The sequence below is a fragment of the Pagrus major genome, chromosome 16, assembly GCF_040436345.1.
Source record: "Pagrus major chromosome 16, Pma_NU_1.0".
Classification (NCBI taxonomy): Eukaryota; Metazoa; Chordata; class Actinopteri; order Spariformes; family Sparidae; genus Pagrus; species Pagrus major.
Genome location: NC_133230.1, coordinates 20,909,157 through 20,932,115, shown reverse-complemented (window position 1 = coordinate 20,932,115; position 22,959 = coordinate 20,909,157). Strand labels below are relative to the sequence as shown.

Sequence of the window (22,959 nt, the reverse complement as noted above, 5' to 3'; positions counted from 1 at the left end):
AACACAGGGTCTGACATGTCAGTTTACTATGGTTAGTCTAATATTCAATTCAGAGTCAGAGTCAGAAACATTGTGGCTGTGTAGTGCAACTCCTTTTAATATTTTGTGCATTTTGAGCAATTGTTCGACTTTTTGCAATGCATACAGTGCCATATAGATTACTGTATTATGTTTTATATTAAACTAAAAATTCTATTAAACTAAATTGCAAAAAAGAAAATTAAGTTGTGTAAAAGTAAGCAAGCTACATTAATGTGAGTGTGTCATATACTGTATGTATTAATGGACATTTCATTTCTTATGTAGTTCAGGTTGTTGCTATCTTTTCAGCTGGCTGACTGATGTGGAGCTTAGTGATTAATTGACTGTTTGGATTTCCCAGTAAGATGAGAGACTTACAAACAGCCACATACAACCGCAAGAATATGAAGTTTTCCCTCTGATGTAGTCGTTTGATCTATCACATCTTGGCTACCTGCTGTTTCAAACTATAGCTGCATTAAACCTTTTCTTCTTCGCGATCGTGTGGAGACAAACAATCCCATGAATGAATACAGAATATGCGACCTCAGGAAAAACAATCAACTCTGGATCATCAGTAAGAAGAAAAATTTTATTCACAGGTACTGTAAAAGTAAAACACAAGCTGCCGTATCATACATTTATACACAGGGTTTGAAAATCCTATACAAAAACAAAGATATTCGAAAATATGGGTTTTGATATGAAATATGACCTCACATATAATAATTTCTTGGAAAAAGGTCTTGGTTTGGTAATAGTTATTTAATTTATGAGCCTAAACCCATAGTAGTGAAAACTGAAGTTATTGTAAAAAATTAGAATGGTAAAAATGGAGTAGAAATCATCCTTAAAAATGATTAAAAAATCTCATGCAGCATCTTGAGAGAGGGCCTGAGAGAGTACATCTTTGTAAAAGAAAGAAAACAAAGTCATATTTGTCATAGATATAGAAACAAACATACCAAAATACAACAAAGCCAGTTTGTTTTTTCTTAACAATCATTTTCACCGATCATCTTTCCTCTCTCTGTGTCAGCCGTCTGATTCATAACAAGCACATTCTGGCAGCTACAAAGAGCTGATATCATGATTGATTTTCCAAAACAATGTCACCATCACTTGCCTTTATTCACTGCATCATTTCACAGAAAACCAACTATTCTTGAGTCTTTGTTTGAGACACTGGATCAACTTTGCTAATTTGCCTAGTTAAAAAAACAAAAACAAACAGGGGACAAAAGAGGACAAACTGTGTTTCTGCCCTTAAGTTATTATTGAGGTTTTTACAGTAGTTGCAGTGAAAGTATTGGAATGCATAGAGGCTTTCTAGCGCTTGAAAAATACTGTATAAGAGGCGAGTGGACCGGTGCTATCTCATCTGTGCCTCTTTGTTTTACAGTGTATGGATAGATAGCACCCAGTCCAAGGCCATTTGGAGAGAAATTGGGCTCACTGATGAGCACCGCTATCAGTGTAACCATTCATCATGTTATCCTCCTAGGCTTGTGTAGCGAGGGTTAAGTCTCTCAGGGTTGCATGACCACATACTGTACTGAGGCACCGGAGAGAATGGCTGAATCAAGAATAATCGCTCACTATCCATCACAGTGGTCCTCTGATTGATATGTTTTGGCTTAATCTCTCATTTTCAGTGAGATAAACATGGGCAGGCGCAGCTTGAAAAAGCCCTCCGTCCCCCAACATAACTGCTGCTCTACCTTAGTGCATCCACTGAGACCCATTTTGATCAAGGCAACTGGAGGGAAAAAACATTCACTCAAGCCCGCTAGCTCTCACAGGCCAGCTGGCAGGCGATGAGTGAAGACAGCAAATGCAGTCCTTGATGAGATAACATAGTCCAGTTTGGAAATCTAGAAAACTACAGAACCAGAGAGTTAACATAAGGCGCAAGAGGCTGAATGAACATGGATAAAATGCTGACTGAGGTTTCAAACAAGAGAAAAGGCAAAGTCTGGGAGCGCAATAACATTAGCTTATTGCTTTTTCTTTTTTCCTCTTTATTTTTTTCCCTTAAAAGGATATTTGTACACACCACATAATCATATAAATACACTATACAATGCAATATAAAATATTTTTTCTTAAAAGCAATATGTTCAGGGTTTGCTTAGGTATGCTGAAGATACCTGCACCATATGAAAAATAATGACTCAAAACAAAAACAATAAAAAAGGCACTTCCAGGTGTTGTTCATTGACTCTTGAGTAAGTGATGGCCACCGCTTTGCCGGGCAGGCAAAAGCATTTGTGCTCACATTTCATTTCTCTGCCGTTTAAAACATGTCCTGGGCAACGAGGCACTGTAGATTTCCTCGGTTTTCATGCAAAGATCCACTCTCATCTCGTCTCTGTCACTTGTTGTTCTTCGCCCCAGCGATACGTCTCATCATCCTTTGTTTTCTCACTTCCTCGTTTCTCCACGTCGACTTTCTTTTCGTCCTCAGACTTCCACTTCACGCCGTCCCTCCTGAGCACCTGGTGTTGGCATGCTGATGTCAAAGCAGGTCACCATCATGACGCGGGACTTGCATAGATTGACACAGAACTCCAGCTCCTCTGTGGCCTGTGCCAAGGCCTCGTGGTACTCTGGAGACTCTTTATCCAAATTCGGATCCACCTCAACTGTTGGAAAAGGGGAAATCAGTTTTTGATTACATGATAGCTTTTTTTTTTTTTAATTTAGACATTAACTTACATTAAAAGAACATTTAGCAGTCACTCACACTCTCCTATCCACTTGCTGGGCTCCATCATCAGTCGGAGCTTGGTGTCTTCTAGTTCCTCCAACAACACTTCATGCTTCGCCCTCAGTTCCTTTACTTGCTGTTGCCTTCTCTCCAGCATCTTCAGTTTACTGTTAAAATACTGCAGGCCCTGAGAGAGAAAGAGAGATATTTTTCATTTCAGAGATCTTCTTAAAGTTGCTTCAGTAGCTCAAGTACCAGAAAGTAAACTGTCAACTGAAAAGTTAAATGTAAAATAAGTTAAAACTAAAGAAACCTAAAGCTAACATCTTACTTTTATGTCTTGTTCAACAACCCTGTCCCTACAGAGTATGGTTTTGGGTTAGGCTTCTGATTTTGTGATGTGAAAAATTGTTTTCTCCATCGTGATCTGGATTATAATTATGTTTATGTAAAACAGCCTGTTCTGCTAATAATTAAACCTGAGTCATCGTGAAAAATGAGCTCACCTTGTCAACATCCTGGAATGGTTGCTGGAGAAATTAAGGGGAAACAGATGGAACAAGTTAGCATGTGAAACAAGGCAAAATATAGTTTCTCAACAATATGTTAATAAACACACGAACTGCAGACACAAGCGACGGACACACATGCAAAACATTTCAGCACTAATTTCGAGATATTGAGGATAAGTCATGGGAAAGACATTTTATTATTCAGACAGCGACTGCTGAGAGAGAGAGATCATATTTTCCTAATTGAAAGTAAATCAAACCACCATCTAGCTGATTTAATATCTTCTCTTAACAAATCCCTGTCTGGCTGCGCTGAACTTGTGGGAGCAGTTAATGATCCACAGAAGAGGAGTCGGCTATAAAAAGCCATCAGGCGGCCGGTGATGAGTGCTAGCGGTGAGCTGATTCAGGCTTGTGTTGGGCACCCTTGCATTCATCACACATTCCCTGACCAATCTTCTCATACCATCTTCTTTTTCATTTTCACCTCCGCACATCACCAGCAGCGTCTTCAGCTGCGAGGCCGAGTCGTCGCTCATATCCAAACCAATTAACCCTTGTCAGTAATTGCCTCCCGAACTCTTGACATTCCCGAGGATCGCTGCCAAAATACCAAGCTCTGGGAATCTGGACACAGACACTTAAACTCCGGGATTTGCCACTGAGCTAACTAAAGGTCAGACGTCTGAGACATATTATTCCTGTCTTGTTCTTTAAAAAGAAACTGGGAAAAGTTGAGAGAAGACATTCCCACAAGTCAGTGTGGAACATCTTGAGTGTTTAAAGCACCAATGTCACACATGCAGAATATTGCTAAGGCTTAGCAAGTGGGATTCACAAGACCTTGACCCAGACGTTACATTATCCACAACCAGTTCAACAAGATGAACTACCATGTAGAACAAGATGGGAGTGACCCTCTGCTCACCTCTGTGGTTTCCTCCTGACGTCGCCTCTGGAGCCGTTCCACATCGTCGATCTCGTACACCTTGATCTCAAAAGGCTCCTTCAACGGTCCTGACATTGGAGGCAAGTCCACCCACTGGCCTGCTGTGCTCGCCTTCTTCCCCAGGGAAGAGGTGTCTGGCAGGGGAGCCGGGATAAGCCGTCTTCTCTGGAAGCCTACAAAGCCAGGCACCAGTTACATTTGTGACATACAATGGTGGTATCTGCTGAAATCTACAAGTAAATATGTATGAGTCTCATTCTGAGATGTAAAGGGATGCAAGGCTTTACACAGGTTGGCAGAGGTGTGGTGATTGCATATTTATAAGTGTTGCATGAGTCACTATTTTGTATATATGCAACCTGAATAAATTCAGCGTGCTGTTTTAATGCATGTGTATTCAAATGGTTGCTTATATAAGGCTGCAAAAACCTGAACCAGGTCACTGCTGCTCATGTTCAGTTCATCTTATTTGATCGCACTGTTCGAAGTCGTCTTGTCTGGGACATTCATTATTATTTTCCCATATACAGTATGTATGAATAATGTATGCTGCTGATTCAAGAGGAGCGAAAATCCAATGAAATACCAATTTGTGGATGTAATAAGAATGGATTCATAAAGTAAGAGGCTATATGGCTAATTTCCTAGGAGAGAGCATTCATTTCTGGATGCTATTTCAGTGTGTGTAGCTCTCATCTCACATACACTGCTTTCTCCATAATATTTGTGAATGTCACCTCTACCCGCATTGGTACTTGTAAAACCCCAACACCCAAAGTGGTTTCTCACCATTTGCTCTCTTTTTGGGATACTTGGAGCTTCTCGTTCTGCCCGAAGTTGACATGCCGCTCTCGCTCATGGAGTCGTGGGCAGAGGAAGCGCTGCCTGTGGCCTCGCTGTCACGGATCATGCTCTCATATCCACTGCTGCCACCACTGTGGTAGAACAGAGCTGTGCGTCCCATAGCTGGAGGCAGCTCCCCGCTCAACACACTACTGTTGTCACTGCCATGGCCACTGCTGTAGCGTTGAGGCCGTCTGGGTGCTGTAATTTTGCTGTATGGAGAGGGCAGCATGGCCATGGGGGATTTGTCATCACTCACGTTCACCCCGCTGTCATTCCCACTGTCTGAATCTCCTGAACCTCTCAGGTGTTTGCCTGATATGTTGCCTGTTGCCAGTTCGCTCACACGGCTGTTTGCAGCCCTCATGGCCTGCTTTGTGCCCATAATGGTTCCTCTGCCAGGCTTACTGCTGACAGCAGCAGCGGTTCGAGGAGCTGGCGTCCGTCCTGATGGAGGGAGGTTAGCATTTGTATTCCTGGTAACGGGAGCAGCCAAAGATTTGGTGGAGGAGCTTAGGCCCTTGGAGCTGTTGGCCGACAGTGACCGTGCCTTACTAGCATTGACTGCCCCTAATGCTCTGGGATTCACAGATGCTTTTACCTGACCGGGTTTGTTAAGAGTTCCTCCACTTGTGGATGATGGGCAGGTAGCTATAGGAGAGCTGGATGAATTAGGAATACCAAATCTTGGAATGGATCTGTTGGATTTGCCACTGCTGCTCCCAAGACTTGCTCCACTGTTCTCCCTGCTGAGCGCAGCTCTGGAACCCGATAAGGACAGGCTTTCACACCTTTCCAAGGACATTTGACTGCCGTAATGCTGCCCAGCCTCTCCTCTGGCCCCTCTGGCCTTCAGGCTGGAGGTAACTTTGGCTGTGTTGAGGCTGGAGGTTTTGAAACTGATAGAGTCTCCTCTGTGACGTACCTCAAGCTCGTCCTCTGATACAGCTGCCCTTGCTCCAGAGGCCCTTCCTGCCTCCCCATATGCTGACTTTAAGGCACTTTGGGGCAGCAGGGTCTTAGTCTTATGGTCAAGACTAGACTTTCTCACTGGAGGTGGTGGAGGAGAGGTGCAGCCAGGTTTGGGGAGATTGCTCGCTTTCTGTGAGTTAGCCTTGTTGTTCTTACCCAAAGAGGAGAATTTAAGGTTTGTGGTAGATGCAATAATATCTTGGGCTGCCTTGTAGTCTGTGGAGGAATGGATGACGGGCACTGTTCCAAGTGTGGTGGCACCTCTTCTCAGCTGAGGCATTTTGCTGGGTGGATTCTTACTAGCTGACTTCTCACAGCCATCGACCACCCTCTGGGATGAGGTAGACCCCTGCACCTTAGGAGGGCGAGGTACACTGTTGCTGTTGTTGGATGTTTTGCCGGAGGGGATACCAGTGGGGGGGTGTCTGAGAAATTTGCTGGTGCTGCTGGAGTCAGAAAACTGAGGTTCTGAGTGGTTGTCGTTGCGCTGCCAAGGATCCTCCTGCTTCACCTCTTGCCTTGGTGGCTCTCTACTGCTGCTGCTGCTACTGCTGCTACTATGAGAGATGGATGAGGTAGGTTTAATCTTCCTGGGAAGACTGGAGTGGACTATGGAGGGGCCATGTGGAAGTTGGGAGGAGCTAAGTGAGTGAGCTTTAGTTATTTTAGATGTGAATCGGAGGGAGCCTTTGGCTGATTCTGGAGATGGGGGGCACTTTGTCAAGGATAGTTTGCTTGAGGCGGCACTGTCACTGTCTAGTTCAGAAAAACTAAATCCACTGTCATTTAGGGAGTTCTTGGCATCTCTTGGAGAAGATACACAGTGGAACATATCCAGGGAATCGAAGTAAAAGGTGGCTTCTGGTCCCATATGTTTGGCCTGTGGAAGGAAGACGTCCGTAGAATGAGCCCCTTCACTCTCCAAGGTGCAGACACTAACCTCACTCAGCCAAGAGCTGATAGATGAACCCCTGCTGTCTATACACTCCATTGCTCCCTCCTGAGGTGTTGCCACCGCAACGTTCACCTCTGATCCTCCCACGGCTGACGTGTAGGCATCAAACTCATCATTAATGCTGCTGATGATGCTGACAGGTCGAGAACCAGAGGCCAGAGCCTGAAGGGAGCAGTCACTGTTAAAGCTGATAATGCTGGATGGCCGACCCTGGTCAACAATACTGCCTATAGACAGCTCCTCCACCACAGTGAACACCAGCTCATCCTCTCCATTCAGCTCCACAGGCTGCTGCAAGGTGACAGTGGCTCTAAGGATGTCCCGATCCAGACATCTTTCTCTCAAGGTAGAGCGCACCTGGCACACCTCCACTGGAGCTCTGAGCACAGGGGAAATGTAAGGATCCCTCTTTTTCATTGCTTGGTGGCTCATCCCCACAGGAGGCATTCTGGTGCTGGACCTTTCCTCATTGTCTGCGGTTTCCTTGCAGGAGTCTCTCTGTTGCGAAGGAGGTGGGGCTGGTTTCGGCAAAGCTTTCTTGTTGAAGTAGACCTTCTCCCTCACCACAGGCTCAGAATTAGGTTTGTTAGTGGTAACTCTGCTTTCAGAAACCAAAGCTTTCTCACCATCAGCGCTGGTTCTGCATACATTTTGAACACTGTCTGATATTGGTGCAGGTATGCATTGCGTCTTGGCACTGTCCAGTTTAGATTTAGTGTCGGGACTGCCGGATGGTTGTGTGGCAACAGATTTAGGAGATTGTTTGGGTGACATACCCTCTTGGGTGTAAGAAGTATTTGCTACAGTCTTTGGTGAAACAGAGCCTTGGCTCTCCTTAGATTTTTCGGTCTTAGGGCTAGCCGGATTTCGCTTACCCTCTCCAACAAAGGCAGTAGGTTCTTCACTGCCATCAATACACTCAAGCCTCTCCTGCAGCTCAGCAAATGTGTTGCATTTAAAGAACTGGTCTCTGTCCAGTGGGCCCTCTCTTACAGGCTTCTTCCTGTTGAGGGAGGGGATGATTGGAACAAAGGCAGGCGGGCCTTCATTATCACTGAGCTCTCTGTCCGAGATCGCAGTCCCCCCAGGGCCCACATAAATTACAGTATCACAAGATTGTTCACTGCTGGAAGAGTAGTCTGGGTCACTGAGCACTGCAGGCAGGTCTGGGTCCAGGGCTACTGTCCGAGGGTGGAAGGGCCTGAGGTGGGGCGGCCGGCGGATCCTCCCCTCCTCACAGGAACTTTCCCCTCCAGATGAACTGGATGCATACTGCAAAACCGAGTTAAAGCAGAAGCAAAGTTATTCTTTGGGTTTTGAAAATGATCTCATAAATGCAATTCTATCTTCTTACAACATTAATGTACCAATCTTGTCATTTTACACATCCATTTTCTCCTAAGATTAATTTCTTAACAATTTCATGGTGAAATCAATCGTGGGGAAAATATTAATTCCTGTGAAACTGCCAATCGATATTTCTCTAAAGGTTAAAAGTGCACATCAATAGACACACTGAAATTACTGTCAATAATACAAATTGCTGTATGTGGAGTGCATTGTAATCATGCCTGGGACCAGTGGCGAATAAATACATGCTGTCATACCACCTAATTATCTGGAGCATATATTTCCCTAATCCGGGGAGCATTACGCACTTCCTCGGGCAGTGGTATTGATTACATAATTAGGTGTTAAAGAGAGGAGAAAAACTAGATCTGAGTTACTGCACTAATAATCTTCCATTTGCAGACGCATTCACACATTAATTTTCCTAATAGCTCCAAAATTACAGGAGGAAGACAAATTTAAGGACTTAAATCACGGTATGAAATACGATGACTGCAATCCAAGTTTCACATGCACATTAGGAATGTAATTGCTATGATAGGAACACATAATATTATGACTCTGCATTTATCATTTCTAAACAATGGAGATTAAATGCAGCACAGTTCATGCACGAATCTTTATGCAGAAGCATAATTATTTAAGCTGCTAAATGCATATGTTGTTAAATTAAAAATTTTGCCATTACTGGTGGTACTGGATTTTCCTCCATTACTTGTTTATGAGTTTATTACTGCATATGTTTCAACAGATTTATCACTGCACCTTAGATTTCTTCTTCCTCATGCGGTGGATGCGGGATGCCAGCTGGATCGTTGTGAGTGAATCAGCGTAGTTGGCGGGGGAATCGGAGATGTGGGCGATCATGGTGGTTCTGCAGTTGATGTTGCCAAGGGACTCCCTCAACAACATGGTCAGTTTGCTGTCCCTACAGGGTGAATTTACATTATTAGTAAACAGTGCAGTAATATTTCACAATGGCAATAGCTGACATGATTCCAGGGGGGGGCATTTAGGATTCTCTGAACTGAAAAATACCCCCCAAATGACGAGTTATTAGTCTCATTACTCAGTCATTACCTGAGTAACTATAATGTAATCTTAAGCAACACCAGTGAAAGCTTTTATATGAGGCTAACGCAAACCTGAAAGACTGACAACACATGCAGCAACTTGCCTGAAACAATTACTTATAGATGCAACTTAACGGAAGCCAAAACACAGTAAAATCAAAACTAATGGTGGGTTTCTTACCTGTAAGGTACATGTTTTGCTCCATTTGCCAAAGCCATGATGACATTTCCCAGTGCGTTTAGAGAAAGACATAAGCCTCCCCCTCCGTCTCTGCTCTTACTCAGGACCTTCTCACAGCTCCCCAGGTCGATGAGGTGCAGCCTGCTCCGTCCGCCTGACACTGCGCCAAAGACAGAAGCAGAACCAGGTGAGCGCAGAACAGACACTCCCTCTCTGAAGTCACTTCCTCACGCACAGTGCCATGATGACAGGAGGGGCCCATAGTTCAGCCAAGACCAGACGGGTAACTGTCGGCGCTGTCTGATTTATTTATGAGTAAGATTCCCGCACTGAAGTGATTCAAACTGCAGCCAGACTGGTGAACTCACAACATATGTGTAACTCATGGTAACTAGGATGCTTCGCTGGTTAGACGCATAAAAACGAAAGTGGAACACGTACACGGCCCCCTTCTGATGATTTAAAATACAGCGAGAGGGAATAGGCTGTCATTATAAAAATCACAGGGCTTCACATTGTTATGTGGGTGATGTAATTGCACAAACAGCAACAAAACATTAAACTCCTGTCAGAGAGGCTTCAAATCATTCGCTCTTGGCCAAAGTGCAACATGCATACTAACAGATTTCTGCCCTACAGAGGCTACAACCAATTCATCCATAAACGTTGCAAATAAGAGCCCTGTCTGATGTTCTATTCATACTGTTTTTCTGCCGTCTATCTCGCAACAAAACCACCTTTTGATTATTCAGTGTGAAACAGAGGTCACTTTCGATAGCTATAATTAGCAGAGGAAATGTTTCACACATGCTAGATGATGTGTAAAAGTGTGAAATTGAAAAATGGCCATTAGCAGTCATTAGTTTATTGCATAAACGTGAGGTGGCAAAGTGTAGATGATGTAATCTAATGGTACTAACTTCCTCCCTTGCCGCTCTTCTCCATGCGGTACTGGTAAATGTGCAGCGTGAACAACATATGGGAGTTGCGTCGATCTTCCTCATCTGCATTGGGCCTGCTGGTGCTGCGTGCGGCGATAGCGGCATCCAGGAAGAAGGCGGCTTTATCCGCCGTCGGGGCACGTAGCTCACTCTGATTCTGGAGCTGCAGGGGGGAGGAGGAGACAGAGAGCGGGGTTAGGGTGAGCAAAGGAGACCACATAGGGCTTGAGAAAGAGGACAGATGTGAAAAGGATACTGGGGAAGAGAGGATAGAGAAGAGAGAGGGGAGCCAGTTAATTGGACCCCGGCACGCATTTCTTGCCCATTAGATTGGGTCTCAGGGGCAATTAAAACAGCAGATATGCACACAGAGGGAGGAGGATTAGGAGAGGTAATGGTGGAGCAGGAGGCAGGGGCACTTCCCTCACAGTGGATGTGATGATGGTGGTGATACAGAAAGAGAGGAGGGGAAAGGGGGGAGGTAGGAGAGAGAGAAGGGGGGGGGGCATCATGAAGAGAGCCCACGTGTGGCTGCTGAGAGGAAGAGCAGGAAGGAGCTTCACAGAAGTGCTCAGCCTTTGAAGTCAGAGTCCATACAGATCCCCAAAAAACAACATCTGACAGCAACACCTGTGAGTGCCTTCAAACCTACAGTCTCCCACCATCCCCCAACAGCACTTCCATTGTGCTGAAGAGGGCCAGCGCTAACACACAGGTAATAGATGCTGATGGATGCTGACAGGGGAGTCAATACAAAGGTAAGAAGAAAGCCATCAATACCACAGATGGGTTTGGTGGAAATATAAAGCGAGGATTTCAGAAGCGGGTAAGATAGAGCGAGGCTGACTAGGAAGTCCTGGGAGATGAAATAAAATACACATACACACATGGGCACTCAGAAGAAAAAAGTCATACATCTTTGGGAGAGGAAGAGGAAGATCATAGCGAGAAAGAAATCAATACTCAGACAGACTAATACTCCATAACCCGCAGAGAGAATGAAAAGGATCAGCGAACAAAGAGAGTGGAGAGGTGGAGCGCTTCTCACCTGAGTGCCACAGATGGGATCCTCCCTCAGGTGGATGCCTGGGGACTGGCCTTCCTGCAGGCTGCCTGTTGACACCTCGGACAGAAGGTCCTTCAGCTCCTCATCCTTCCCGAAGATTTCCACTGCGGATACTCGGACGGAGAAGCGCGTGCCCGTCTTCTCCTTGCGCTCATTGATGAGCTTGAAGAGCCAGGAAATGGCACAGGGCACGATGCCGAGGCTCTGAGTGGTGCTGTCTTTGCCAATCATGGTGTATGTCTTGCCTGGGGATGTGTGAAAGAGAGAGGGGGGGTGCGTTGGAAACGGAAATATTGCCTTGTGTCTGGAAGCCAGCTGCACTCACTATATGTTCAAACTAAAATTACTTCTTTCATTAAGCTGTCTGGAATGGGCAGGAAGTTGACAAAGGAATAGACCCTGACATTGGATATTTTCTGAGGGTTATTGTGTTTAACAACTGCTGATGAAAAAAATTAATAATGGTTGATGTGGGGCTGTGGAGGTAGTATCCAGTACATGCCAAATAAAAAAGTGCTAATCCAAGAACCCATTCCAGAAGCAGTAATTCTGCAGAGAATTATAGGTAGTGGAAACGGCAGCACGAGGAGAGCCAGCCCTTCAGCCTAAGAGCACTGGGCAGGCCAATTACTAAGATTTTAATTACAGACTGAGCCCTGAAGCTTGGATGCAGCACTTTACCCCCACACCCCCACCCGCACCAGACTCACTACCCATGCCTTCCCTCCAATCTCCCATTCCTTGACTCACCCCAGTGCACCGCTAAGCCAATTGTGGACATCAAGTGTGGCTAACAAAGAGCAATGAGAGTTTTCTTTGGCTAACAAAGGCTCTCGTCTAATCTCTCGCCAGTGGAGGAGCTTACCGAGCTTGACTTGGCCGAAGCAGAAGATGCAGCCGTCTGCGCCGTTCACCACGGACTGTATGACCTCGGCCACTGTCCCTGAGCACACCTCAGCCTGTGGAAAAAAACGCACAGAGACAGCCCCCTCGCAGTCAATTTACAGTTCAGCCGCATCCAAGAAACGCTGTCGAACAGGCACACTGAGAACAATGAATCCAAAATGATACCACATAAACCGGTTATTTGGTTTTGCTCACACCAAATCCCATTAATGGTTTCAGTATTTTTCATCACTCAGGAGTTCGTGCATTTATGTGTGTTTGTGTGTGCTGCAACGTGTGGCTCATTTTTTGCAATCTGTTTCAGCATGGGTCCTCTGGGGCGAGGCTTCTGCAGCAGAGGCCCTTTCCCCATACATCACACAGCAAACAAGGCCTCTAACAGGAGAACAGCTTGCTGTTACCGTTAGCCACCAGCAGTGCCGTCCCAGCGGCACAATCTAGCAGCTTGGCCTCAGCTATGCAGCAGCAACATTTAGTCGGTGGCTTACTTCGGAAAATACTTGCTCCAAGTAGGTGGTATGATAGAGGATCTGAGGCTCTCACCCGTCCTACACCGGTGATGACAATCTCCTCTGCTGTCGTGGCTATTTAGAGTTCACTGCACCGTGGGGAGATGTGTAAAATACTTGATCTCAAATTTTTTGTAAATATTGCAGTGAGTGACATGGATACAATCATTCCATTAAAGGGTAATGGTGTTTGTTTTAGCCTGTCAAGAGAGCAAAACTGGTCTACTCCCATGTTACCATATAGTAAACATGTACATGACCTTTGCCTTTGATCTCAGTGGGTATGCCTGCTGTAGGCTGCAGAGGTCTGAGGTCATATATAGCTGTCCAATGAAAGGAGAGGTTAGATATAACTGGTATGGATTCAAATCATTCCCCACAGGGCTTAAAAGGCCCAGCTGTTCGGCCCACACTGGTAAGAATGCCCTCTGACCCAAGACAGGCATTTTTTCTCTAAGCCCCTGACCACACCCTGCCACCATAAAGACATCTCTTTGCCCTTGAGAGGCTGAATTCCCACACGACACCTTAAAAAAAACATACGCACACATATAGCACATATGTCCTGCTGGCGCTTACTTGTGAGGCATCCTGGGTAAAAACAGCATCGAAGGCGAATATCTTTGGGACGGCCACAGTGGCAGATCTCCTGTGTCCTGAACCGGAGTGTGGGCTGGAGGCGGGGTCGTAGAGGGTGAGCTGCTTCTTCCTGCTGTCCACTTTCAGGAATGACAGAGACTCAGAGGAGTCTGCAGCCTCCAGAGATGGACAGATACGCATCATCACTTTCACCTAAAGCACAGAGCGAAGAGGAAAAAAACACAGAAAGATTAGAGAGTGAGAAAACATGAAAAAGGGACAGGTGGGCTCAGCAGAGAGATGTAGGAATGCATTTTACAGTCTAAGCTTAACATCTTTTACTTACAGAGGACAGAGCAGAAATGTATGGTTGGCATGTTCATGAACATTGAAGGCTGCCATGGAAACACTCTCACATTGACTGGCGAACCCAATGGGTCAACACATCGCCTTAATGGTGTCAGCTAAAGGCAACAAGGTGCGTAAATGGCAGACCTTAATGCGGGTGAAGCGCCATGCTGGGTGTGGTGGATTATCCCTCGAGCGGGGTTGTTTTTCTGGACCAGCAGCTCACCAGCATGGGAGTGCAGGAGCATATGGCCCCCCTCTTATCCCACCCACTCACTCTTCCCTCCTTCTCCTCCCTCTCCCCTCTGCAGCCTGGAAAATGGCAGCTCCACATTAAGAAGCTGGATGGAAACGCAGCCTGTTGCATTCTGGGGCTCAACATTCATAAAGCGAGCTTACAGTCTTAGCACATTCCACAGGTCGAGGTACAGTTCATCACACCCGCATCGAACGCTAAAAAGGATGACGGCTCATATCTAAGGGTGTTGATTTGGCGCTGCTCTGACAAGCCCGTTCATGTCTAATGTTATTGCTGTGGTTACAGCGGTGAAGTCATCCTGCCAGTTGCGTAGAGTGGCACCTCTTACACATAATACCAAAAAAATTTCACCATTTCTTGTGCATAATGAGTCAAAGGGAAAAGAAGAGTAAATTCCCACACACTTTTTACATCTGCAGTGGGAGATTTATTTTAAAAAGTTGACATTTTGGTCAAAAATACCTTTCTCGAGACATTTCCTGGTGCATGTCTGGTTGTATGACACCCATATTTACAATCGCCTTCATTTAACATGCTGACAACTCTCCTGCCTTACAATCTGATGGTCAGAAATACACCTCAACTGTATCTCCAAAGGCACTGTGCGGCAATATATCTGTGACTGACAGGAGACATAAACAGCTCTTGGGATATGTATAGCAGTCTTTGGGCTCCCTGTCAACTCCCTGAGTGTTTAGTGTTACGCCTTGCATAATATCAACTGAACAGTTTCTATATCCTGCAGTGTATATGATAGGGAACTCAATCCTGAGCCATTTCAAAGCTCCTTGAAAAAGTACCTATGATGCCTCTCAGGCATTGAAATAAAGACCCTCAAATATAGCTAACTCCCTTTCCTTTTTGAGAGAAGACTCTTTCGCTCAGCCTGGGACTCTCCACCCTCTTCACAGCTACACAAAAGGTCCATTCTTCCCCGCACTAGTGTATAAATATTGCTACAGATCCTGGCACCAGCCCTGTGGAACAATGTCACTGGAAATCCCTTTCTTTCAGTGAGTGAATTCATCTTGGACTCCGCAGGCCAAGTGCAAACTCTCTTTATACTCCACAGGGGGCTGTTATCGTGACTGACGTGTGCATATGTTGAGTAAATTACATTTGCTATGACATTTAAGCCAGGCTTCCACATATGACGGCTGAGTCTACCAGACAGAGGCTAGCAGGCGGGCTAATGTCTCAGTTTTATTTATGTTGGCAGAGATCAGATACTCGAGGCTACAGAGGATTGGCTACACTATTTTCACACCTCAGACTCTGTGCTAATGGCCCCTGTTTCCCTGTCCCTTGATCCCCCCCAAAATCCATTAGTGAGGCTTGGCATTCCTCCATCAACTCAACTGTCTATGCCTGGAAGACCTGTGTCTGGGTCAAAAGTGGAAAAGTGGAAGTGACCCACATACGGCTGTTGGAAACAAGACATTCACCCAAGTCGAAGTAAGTTGAATTAATATGAAACAGATGCGGGCAAAGTTAAAGCTGTGTATGCCACTAAAAAATGTTATTGCAACTGTGCAAAAATTCAACAAGCAAAAGACAGACAGGGACAAAGACGGAGAAAGCACATTGATGTGTCTGCATTACAATAACAGAACCTGAAAATCTGGCCAGGAAGAACATCATAAATCCTGTTCTCCCTTTAAATCCAGCCCCTTTAGCTGCACAGATGTGCAATACACCTCAGGTGTGGGCTTGAGGAGGCTTGTTAATAACACAGGTTTTTATGAAGTCCGCGTGTCAATGGGAGACTTACAATATATGGCAGAATCTCAACCGTCTGGATACCTGGCAACAGAAGCGAGCACTTCCTATCCAGGTGGGATCTAATCTTGTTAGGGGACTTCTTCTCCTGCTTTATAAATACAGGACGCCAGCTCAGACAAACAATACCCAATAAACCACAAAGGAAGAGCGACGTGTTTATACAGCTTTGTTTAATGACCATCCTATTGCTGCCAGCCTGACTTTCATCATCGCTCAGCGTACCTAAAATGGAATCACACATCCTGCGGCTAGCGTGACCGCAGATTTGTGAATTATAGTTTTCGCTGTCTTTCTGTATTCAGGCGGAGGAATGCTGGTTTCACAAACTGACTGAATTCATGACATTCCACAAGGCTTATCGGACTACATCTGCATGGACCGGACCAGACGGCACGCTGCCTGCAGACCAGTGTGTCGCCACCCTGCATTCTCCCCTTCAAATAGGGCTCTGTGTGTATCTGTGGTTGTGTAGGGGTGAGAGCATAGTCTGTGTGCATTATTGAGTCTTTGTGTATACTGGTCTGTTCTCACCTTTCCCATCCCTGGGTTCTCTTTCACTTTGGACACGGCTCGGAGCAGGCATGGCGGGGCAGGGGGCGGCGAGACCTGCAGGATGCCGCTGAAGTTGGTGGGGTAAATGGAGGGCTCCTGCGGGTGGAGGAGCGAGGGCTGATGCTTCTTCCGCTTGGAGGACAGATTCAGCTTCTGAGCTGCCCTGGAAATGAAAAAAAAAAAAAACACCTTTAGGTTGAAGCTAAACTTAGATAAAACCAGCTATCCATTCAGCTCAGGTGATGTTTTCTTGCAGCATGGTAGCCAACCCAGACCTTATTGATTTTAAATGTCTAGCGTGACATTTTTAATGGATGTGCTGCAAAGCCTTTAGAAATCCCACTGTAGCATAAAGGTCAACAAGCTGCTTTTAGTTTCTCAAAGTAAAAAACAAGTCAGCAGGAGAGCAACACTCTGACCATTTACCACTCCAAGAACATAACACTTCCACTACTTTCATTTTTGCACCAGAAACCACAAAATCCATAAGATAAATGATCACCAGACATGGCTCCTCGTCTGTCAGGGACTGAATATAGGTTGTCATAGCAGGAAGGCACAGTAAACACATGCATTCATCTTGATCAAACACAAAACAACTGTCACACACATGACATGTTAGGACTGCTCAAACACTGCCCTCTGGGATAGTCATGTCTATCTCTGTTACTTAAGCTAAGCAATTATGACAGAGCATGTTCACCTGCCATTTAAGTCAAAGTGGAGTGTGTACTATATGTTGGGATCATTTACATTAGACAAGCTGGCCAGCACTAGATCTAGATAGCTGTGCTGCTGTGCTGGCACCAAACAGAACCCTCTGCTGTAACTGAATCCAGCCTTTTTGACAGTCCTCTAATTAAAATCCACTGTCATCCCAGCCTCTTGTCTCCCAGACTCGGTGCTAAGCAGACATAGATTGGTCACAGGGCCAACAGAGTCGGGCACGTGCACCCCTTTCTGTCTAAATTCCTGCAACTCAAAGGACAGCAGCAATATCTCTGCACAGCCTGCGGGGAATCTGGCCAGACTTTGAGTGGTTCCAGGTATGGCATCGCTTTGGATCAGCTAACACTGCACCTCAGCTGGAAATTCAAGGTCAGGGAGGAAAGTAATACTCCAAGGAAATTTAAATGGTTTTCACTCAAGCAGTCGGATTTCAGAGAAATGTGGGGAAGACAAAGAGACGGTTGTCACCATGAAGGAAAGAGTGGCACGGAGAATGAAAGAAAATTGGAGTGAGAGATTAAAAGATGAGAAATCTGCAGAGCAGGGGATTTTAGAGGTAAAGGAAGCAGAGCATGGGGAAAAGAGAAAGAAGGAGAGAGCAGAAAGGAGCAGATTCATGTGTGTCCTGGTGAGCAGCAGTTTCCTAATAGGCCAGCCTGAGCTCATTAGTCCAGCTCTGGACTTCTCCGGACAAGACTGGGTGGGCTACTGCCAAAAACACAAACCCCCTCCTCCGTCCCTCCCCACGCGTCCTGGAGTGACAACCGGCCCCCCTCCCCTCCTCAACACACCCCTCTCCACTGTACGCCCCCTGCAGCGACAGCCCAAGAGCACAATCAGGGAACACACTGCCGGCTGATGGAATAATTATTGCATCCAAGTAGGCTACAGGAGAAGGCTCTCCCCGGGGAGCTGCCTATGTGATAGCATGCGAGACGGATCGCGTGACAGAAAAAAAAAATGAGATGGGATAGATGAATGTGAGATGGAGAGAGAGAAAGAGGAAACTACACCGGAGTACACGTGGCTGTGTGCGACTACATGTGTATGTGTGTGTGCGCGCATTTATGAGAGGCATCCGCAGCACATTCATTCAAGATAAATGTACACTGCTTCTCACTCCCTCTCTCTCACCTCATTCTGTCTCTTTCCTCTTTCAGAAAAGAGATAAATCAAGCATCAGGAGTCACCATGAAGGGAAAAAAAAACACCTATACTGATTAATAATTGTCTTGACCAGTGAGGAGTGCTCACAACCTAAAGCCGAGCTGTAACCTTGAGGTTTTAATTCACGCTGCACAATGACAACCGGTGCACATGTGTTCTTCAATAGGAGGTGAGAAAAAGGGGTGATATTGCTGCTTTTTCAGCACACTCGCACGCACACAGGGGAATTAATTGCTTGTCACTTTCTCTCCCTCCCTCCCTCCCTCTCTGTTCCTCTCTCCGCCTTACCCAACTACATGATCAGTGAATGGGAAATAGGCGGCGAGAAGAGGCTCAGATTTCTTCACCAACAACAGCTCTTCCACCTGTTCACTCCCGGTCTCCATGCTAATGAAGCTGTTTCCCTACACAACTTGGTCTACATGCTCAAAGGAGAAACTGAAGCAGCAGCTCTGACTTCAAAGTCAGCTTTAAGTTTGTACAAAATGCTCTGTTACACAAACTGAACCCAATGTTTGCTTCAACATGCAACGGTGAGAAAACGCAGCCACGGTGTACTTACAGCTCTTTCCAATCCATTATCTAGTTTGTGCTTATAGTCAAAAAACAGACAACTGACAGAGTTCAACTTTGCGGTCCATGTCTGTGTTGTCACTGTTCTCCATTACTCGCACATTTGATACGCTGGCACAGTCGCAGAGAAACAGAGCGAGGCGGGGCCGCTCGCTAGTTGGGGCACAGGGGTCCTCTTTGCTCCGATCGCAATCATCGAGGTTCCACTTGATTTCACAGAGGTTTGTAAGAAGCTGGAGGGGCGGAGGGAGAACCGGGAGGAGGAGGAGGCGGCGTGGGCGTCATAGTAACTAAATGGAACAAGCGCCAGGTGGGGCAGGGTGGAGGTGGGCAGACAGGATGAGTGCCCTGCAGGAAAAAGCAGTAGGTTCACAGTGAGGGGAGCAGGTAGCCCAGAGAGCTTCTTTAAGAGAAGCACCTCATCTATTCCACTAAAGCTCCTCTAACTCTTTCCATGCCTCCCTGCCAGGAAAAGTTCAGCGTTAGTTCAGAGATGCAAAAAACCCAGCAACAGATTTTCAATCCTTCTTTCACATCCAATCCAGCATTCATCCCACATGCAGCATGGTTGTCTCATTCAGTTAATCCACTGTGGAGCGTCTGCTGTGAGTGGCTGCAGGTTCCGATGCCCAGGTCCTTCCCAGAGTCGCTGCTGCTCACAGGCAGGAGGAGGGGGGGAGAGAATCAGCACGCATGGCTGGGCTGGAAGATTTCCTTGGGTGGCTGAGAATGAGGAGAATTCCTGCTCCTGTTCCGCCTCCCGGTCCTTCTCCTGCTATCGGAGAAATGCTGGCAGCTGTCCTGCCGTGTCTCTCTCTCTCTCTCTCTCTCTCTCTCTCTCTCTCTCTCTCTCTCGCTTGCTCTCTCTCACACACACACTCACACTCTCCCTGCCTCCCTCCTCTCTCTCCCTCTCTCTCTCTCCCTTTCTTTCCTCAGCCCAGCCCCTTTTCCCTCCGACTGCCAGACGAGGTGTCAGCGCTCGATTGCTGGCTGCTCGCGGCGCAATTTGCGAGTACTCTTTCTCTCTCTACCCACACACACACACACACACGCACACACACAGTCTCATACAAACCCTTGCACACACACACACACACACACACACACACACACACACACACACACACACACACATGTATGCACCCCACCACACGTCACATGAATACTTAATGCATACAGGAGCCTTCTCTTCTTTTAGGGTCCCACACTTCAAACAGATTTGGTTAGTATGCCTACAGTGCATGCATGCATGAGCTTGAGTGTGTGTGTGTGTTTGTGCGGGTAGTGAGTGCACACATTTGTATTTTTTTTTTTTCTTTGTTGAAGGATGTAATTAGCCAGATGAATGAGAGTGTTATTAATCATAAGGAGTGACGCACAGATAAGGAAGGATATACTTAAGAGCAGAAAGATGGATGGCCTGAATGAGCGATGCTCCGACTCAATTGGAGAGCTGAGAGTGATTAAAAAAAATTGAGCGCGAGCAAAAGGGAGGGAAAAGGGAGAGCGGTGGACAGACAATGAACAGATGACATCTTAAAAAAGGCAGATTTATGCTGGCCAGCGAGAAAGAGTGCAGACAGTCAATGGTCAAGGGTAAAAAGGGGAATGAAAGCATGCGAGTGGGCGAGCGGCGGGGCGAGAGTACCCTGTATTCCCTGGGCTTCCAATTTACCAGTAAGCCCTCTCAGCCCCCGTCCAGCCAGTCTTGTTTGAAAGGCTGCTGCTTTTGGCTGCAGAGTGCCTACTACTACAACACATCGGCAGACAGAGTGGGTGTGAGACTTGCCAGATGAAAGTGCATTCAGAGCACACACACAAGCTCTCTCTCTCTCTCTCTCTCTCTCTCTCTCTCTCTCTCTTTCGTTGGCTCTCTCCTTCTGACACAGTGCCCCTCACATGAACTCTGCTGGATTAAATTTGGAGGCTTAAAAAAAAATAAAAAAATAAAAAATCACCCTCCACTGCTATTTGGATAGCACAGCATAGCAATAAAGCCGTTTGATATATCACATAACCTTTACCTTCCTCCTTGCCACAGCGAGCTTACCTCTGCTTTTCTGCAGTGTGCGTCCAAATGAATTCGCCTGAGGTGGGCTTATTTTAAAGAGCAAGAACCGTGTCCTGAAGCGCTTCTACTGAAGCCCTTTGAATCATGATTGGCAAAAGAGTAGAAGACAATACTAATGTGGGCACCAGTGACAGTGCAACCAGCCATTATTCCCATTGCTGCTGCCCTCAGTGTGGTTTCAAAATGACGTGATAATACGGAACAGCCACAGTTGGAGCTGCTCTGACAGCCTTTCAGCTCCATCACTGTCTCCTTGTGAACAGACCTCAGGGACAGATAACGACTGTAATATATATAAATGAGCCAAAGCAAGACGAATGTAAAATCAAAGATGGCTTAAAATAAAAGCTCTCCGGGTGCCTTTTGTTTCAGAGAGGGCATCTAGATTTTGTCCTCACCTATAGAGGCAGCGACAGTGAGGGAGGAGGAGTGGAGGTCAATGGCGGTGAAGAAGATGTGTTCAAAGCGTCACTCTGGCCAGCTGTCAATAATCGCTCCAGCCTTCTATTCAAGATTTGTCAAATTAACAAGAGAAATTCCTCGGCCCAGGAGAATCATTAGCTGCCGCACCCATTAGCTTGTTTGTGCAAATTTGTCTCTGTTCTCCCAGCTCTTTAGGTAGCCTGTCTCTGTGGCTAATTACCATGTTGGCCACATTTGCTATCCTTGACATTTCCTTTCTGTGATTCTCCTTTTTTCCCCCTCCACAGACAAGATAAGGCTGCTCCGGCCATTCATGCAGGGATCAGATCGGTGGGACTGATATGAGGCTGCTTTATCCCCCCCACAGTGAGTCTACCTCACACTGCTGCTGATTAGCGGGCCAGCATAGCTCCTCATGAATGGAGATGGGAATACTGGGCTGCAGCCAGCCTCAACACCATGCAATGATAATGACTACAGCACAATGAGTTGGGTACGCTCTCTCTGCTGGGTGCATTCACTGTTTATCCCGGACTCCGTAGTGAAGGTATTTCTGAGATTTTTAGAGCAGAGAAGCAATGTTGTTGTTGTGAGACAAACCCAAAATGCCAAATCAGCAGATGGTCAGATTGATTGGGCTGGATGTGTGTTGGTCTATGAGGTGAGGTGCTATGTTTTTAAGACATAAGATAATCAATAGGAAACCTCCCCAGAGCTAAAATCAGTACGCACTGTCTTATTGATGGGCTGCCCTTGACACGATCAAACAGCCTTCTGCCCCAAAGGTGTGTGTGTGGGGGGGGATAACATAAGTCTACCGACTGAGCTCAACTGTTAGAGAAATACAGTGCTAGTTCAGTTTAAGCAGGAGCAGCAGACTGAAGTGCAGACAGACACCGCTGCGGCACGGTTTGCCAAATTTGGCTCGGATTAAAACAAATCTGCATCTCTGGTCACCCACAGCCTGACCCAGCCGCTGCTCAGCTCCAGCAGTGATTAAGCAACAATGACATCAGCCCGTGAACACGCACAAATTCATATGGTGCACACACAAGAGGAGATGATGTCATACTCTGCCCACCAGCAGCCCTGGCAGCAAAAAGGCCCACCCAGATGAGATTTACTAGTGAGGTCAGGACGCTGATCATTAATGCCTCCACACTATAAAATGCTTTTTCTGAGTCAAACCACTGTAAAGACATTCATGTACACATATGCATTACCCCAACACTCAAAGCTGAGAGGGTCACAAAGGGTGGGCTCTTAAAATAACCAAAGAAGTATGTGGATTCAGGTTACCTGAGATACACTGTTAGGCACATGTGGACAATAAAAGACAAACAGGCTGTTGAGTGGATGACAAAGCTGATCCTGTGTGGCGCTGAGGTTTAGTCTGGTAATGAGTCTGTCTCCTTTCTAAAGTCCCCCTGCAATCAAGGGACCACTGATATAAACATTCATTTTGTTTTTTAATCACTTCCTCTC

General features: G+C 46.2%; 1 protein-coding gene across 1 annotated transcript in view; it reads right to left on the bottom strand.

Annotated features, from left to right (window-relative positions):
* Positions 1-594: 594 nt before the first annotated feature.
* kif26ab (kinesin family member 26Ab) overlaps positions 595-22,959 on the bottom strand; it is a 65,509-nt gene continuing 43,144 nt past the window's right edge. Inside the window, exons 5-16 of the mRNA XM_073484317.1 lie at positions 16,488-16,671; positions 13,568-13,780; positions 12,439-12,532; positions 11,556-11,818; positions 10,487-10,670; positions 9,567-9,726; positions 9,078-9,240; positions 4,982-8,234; positions 4,172-4,365; positions 3,238-3,261; positions 2,768-2,918; positions 595-2,666 (exon numbers count right to left, since the gene is read on the bottom strand). Of these exons, the coding sequence (XP_073340418.1) occupies positions 2,485-2,666; positions 2,768-2,918; positions 3,238-3,261; positions 4,172-4,365; positions 4,982-8,234; positions 9,078-9,240; positions 9,567-9,726; positions 10,487-10,670; positions 11,556-11,818; positions 12,439-12,532; positions 13,568-13,780; positions 16,488-16,671 (5,065 nt within the window). The 3' untranslated portion in view covers positions 595-2,484. The remainder of the gene's footprint in view (positions 2,667-2,767; positions 2,919-3,237; positions 3,262-4,171; positions 4,366-4,981; positions 8,235-9,077; positions 9,241-9,566; positions 9,727-10,486; positions 10,671-11,555; positions 11,819-12,438; positions 12,533-13,567; positions 13,781-16,487; positions 16,672-22,959) is intronic.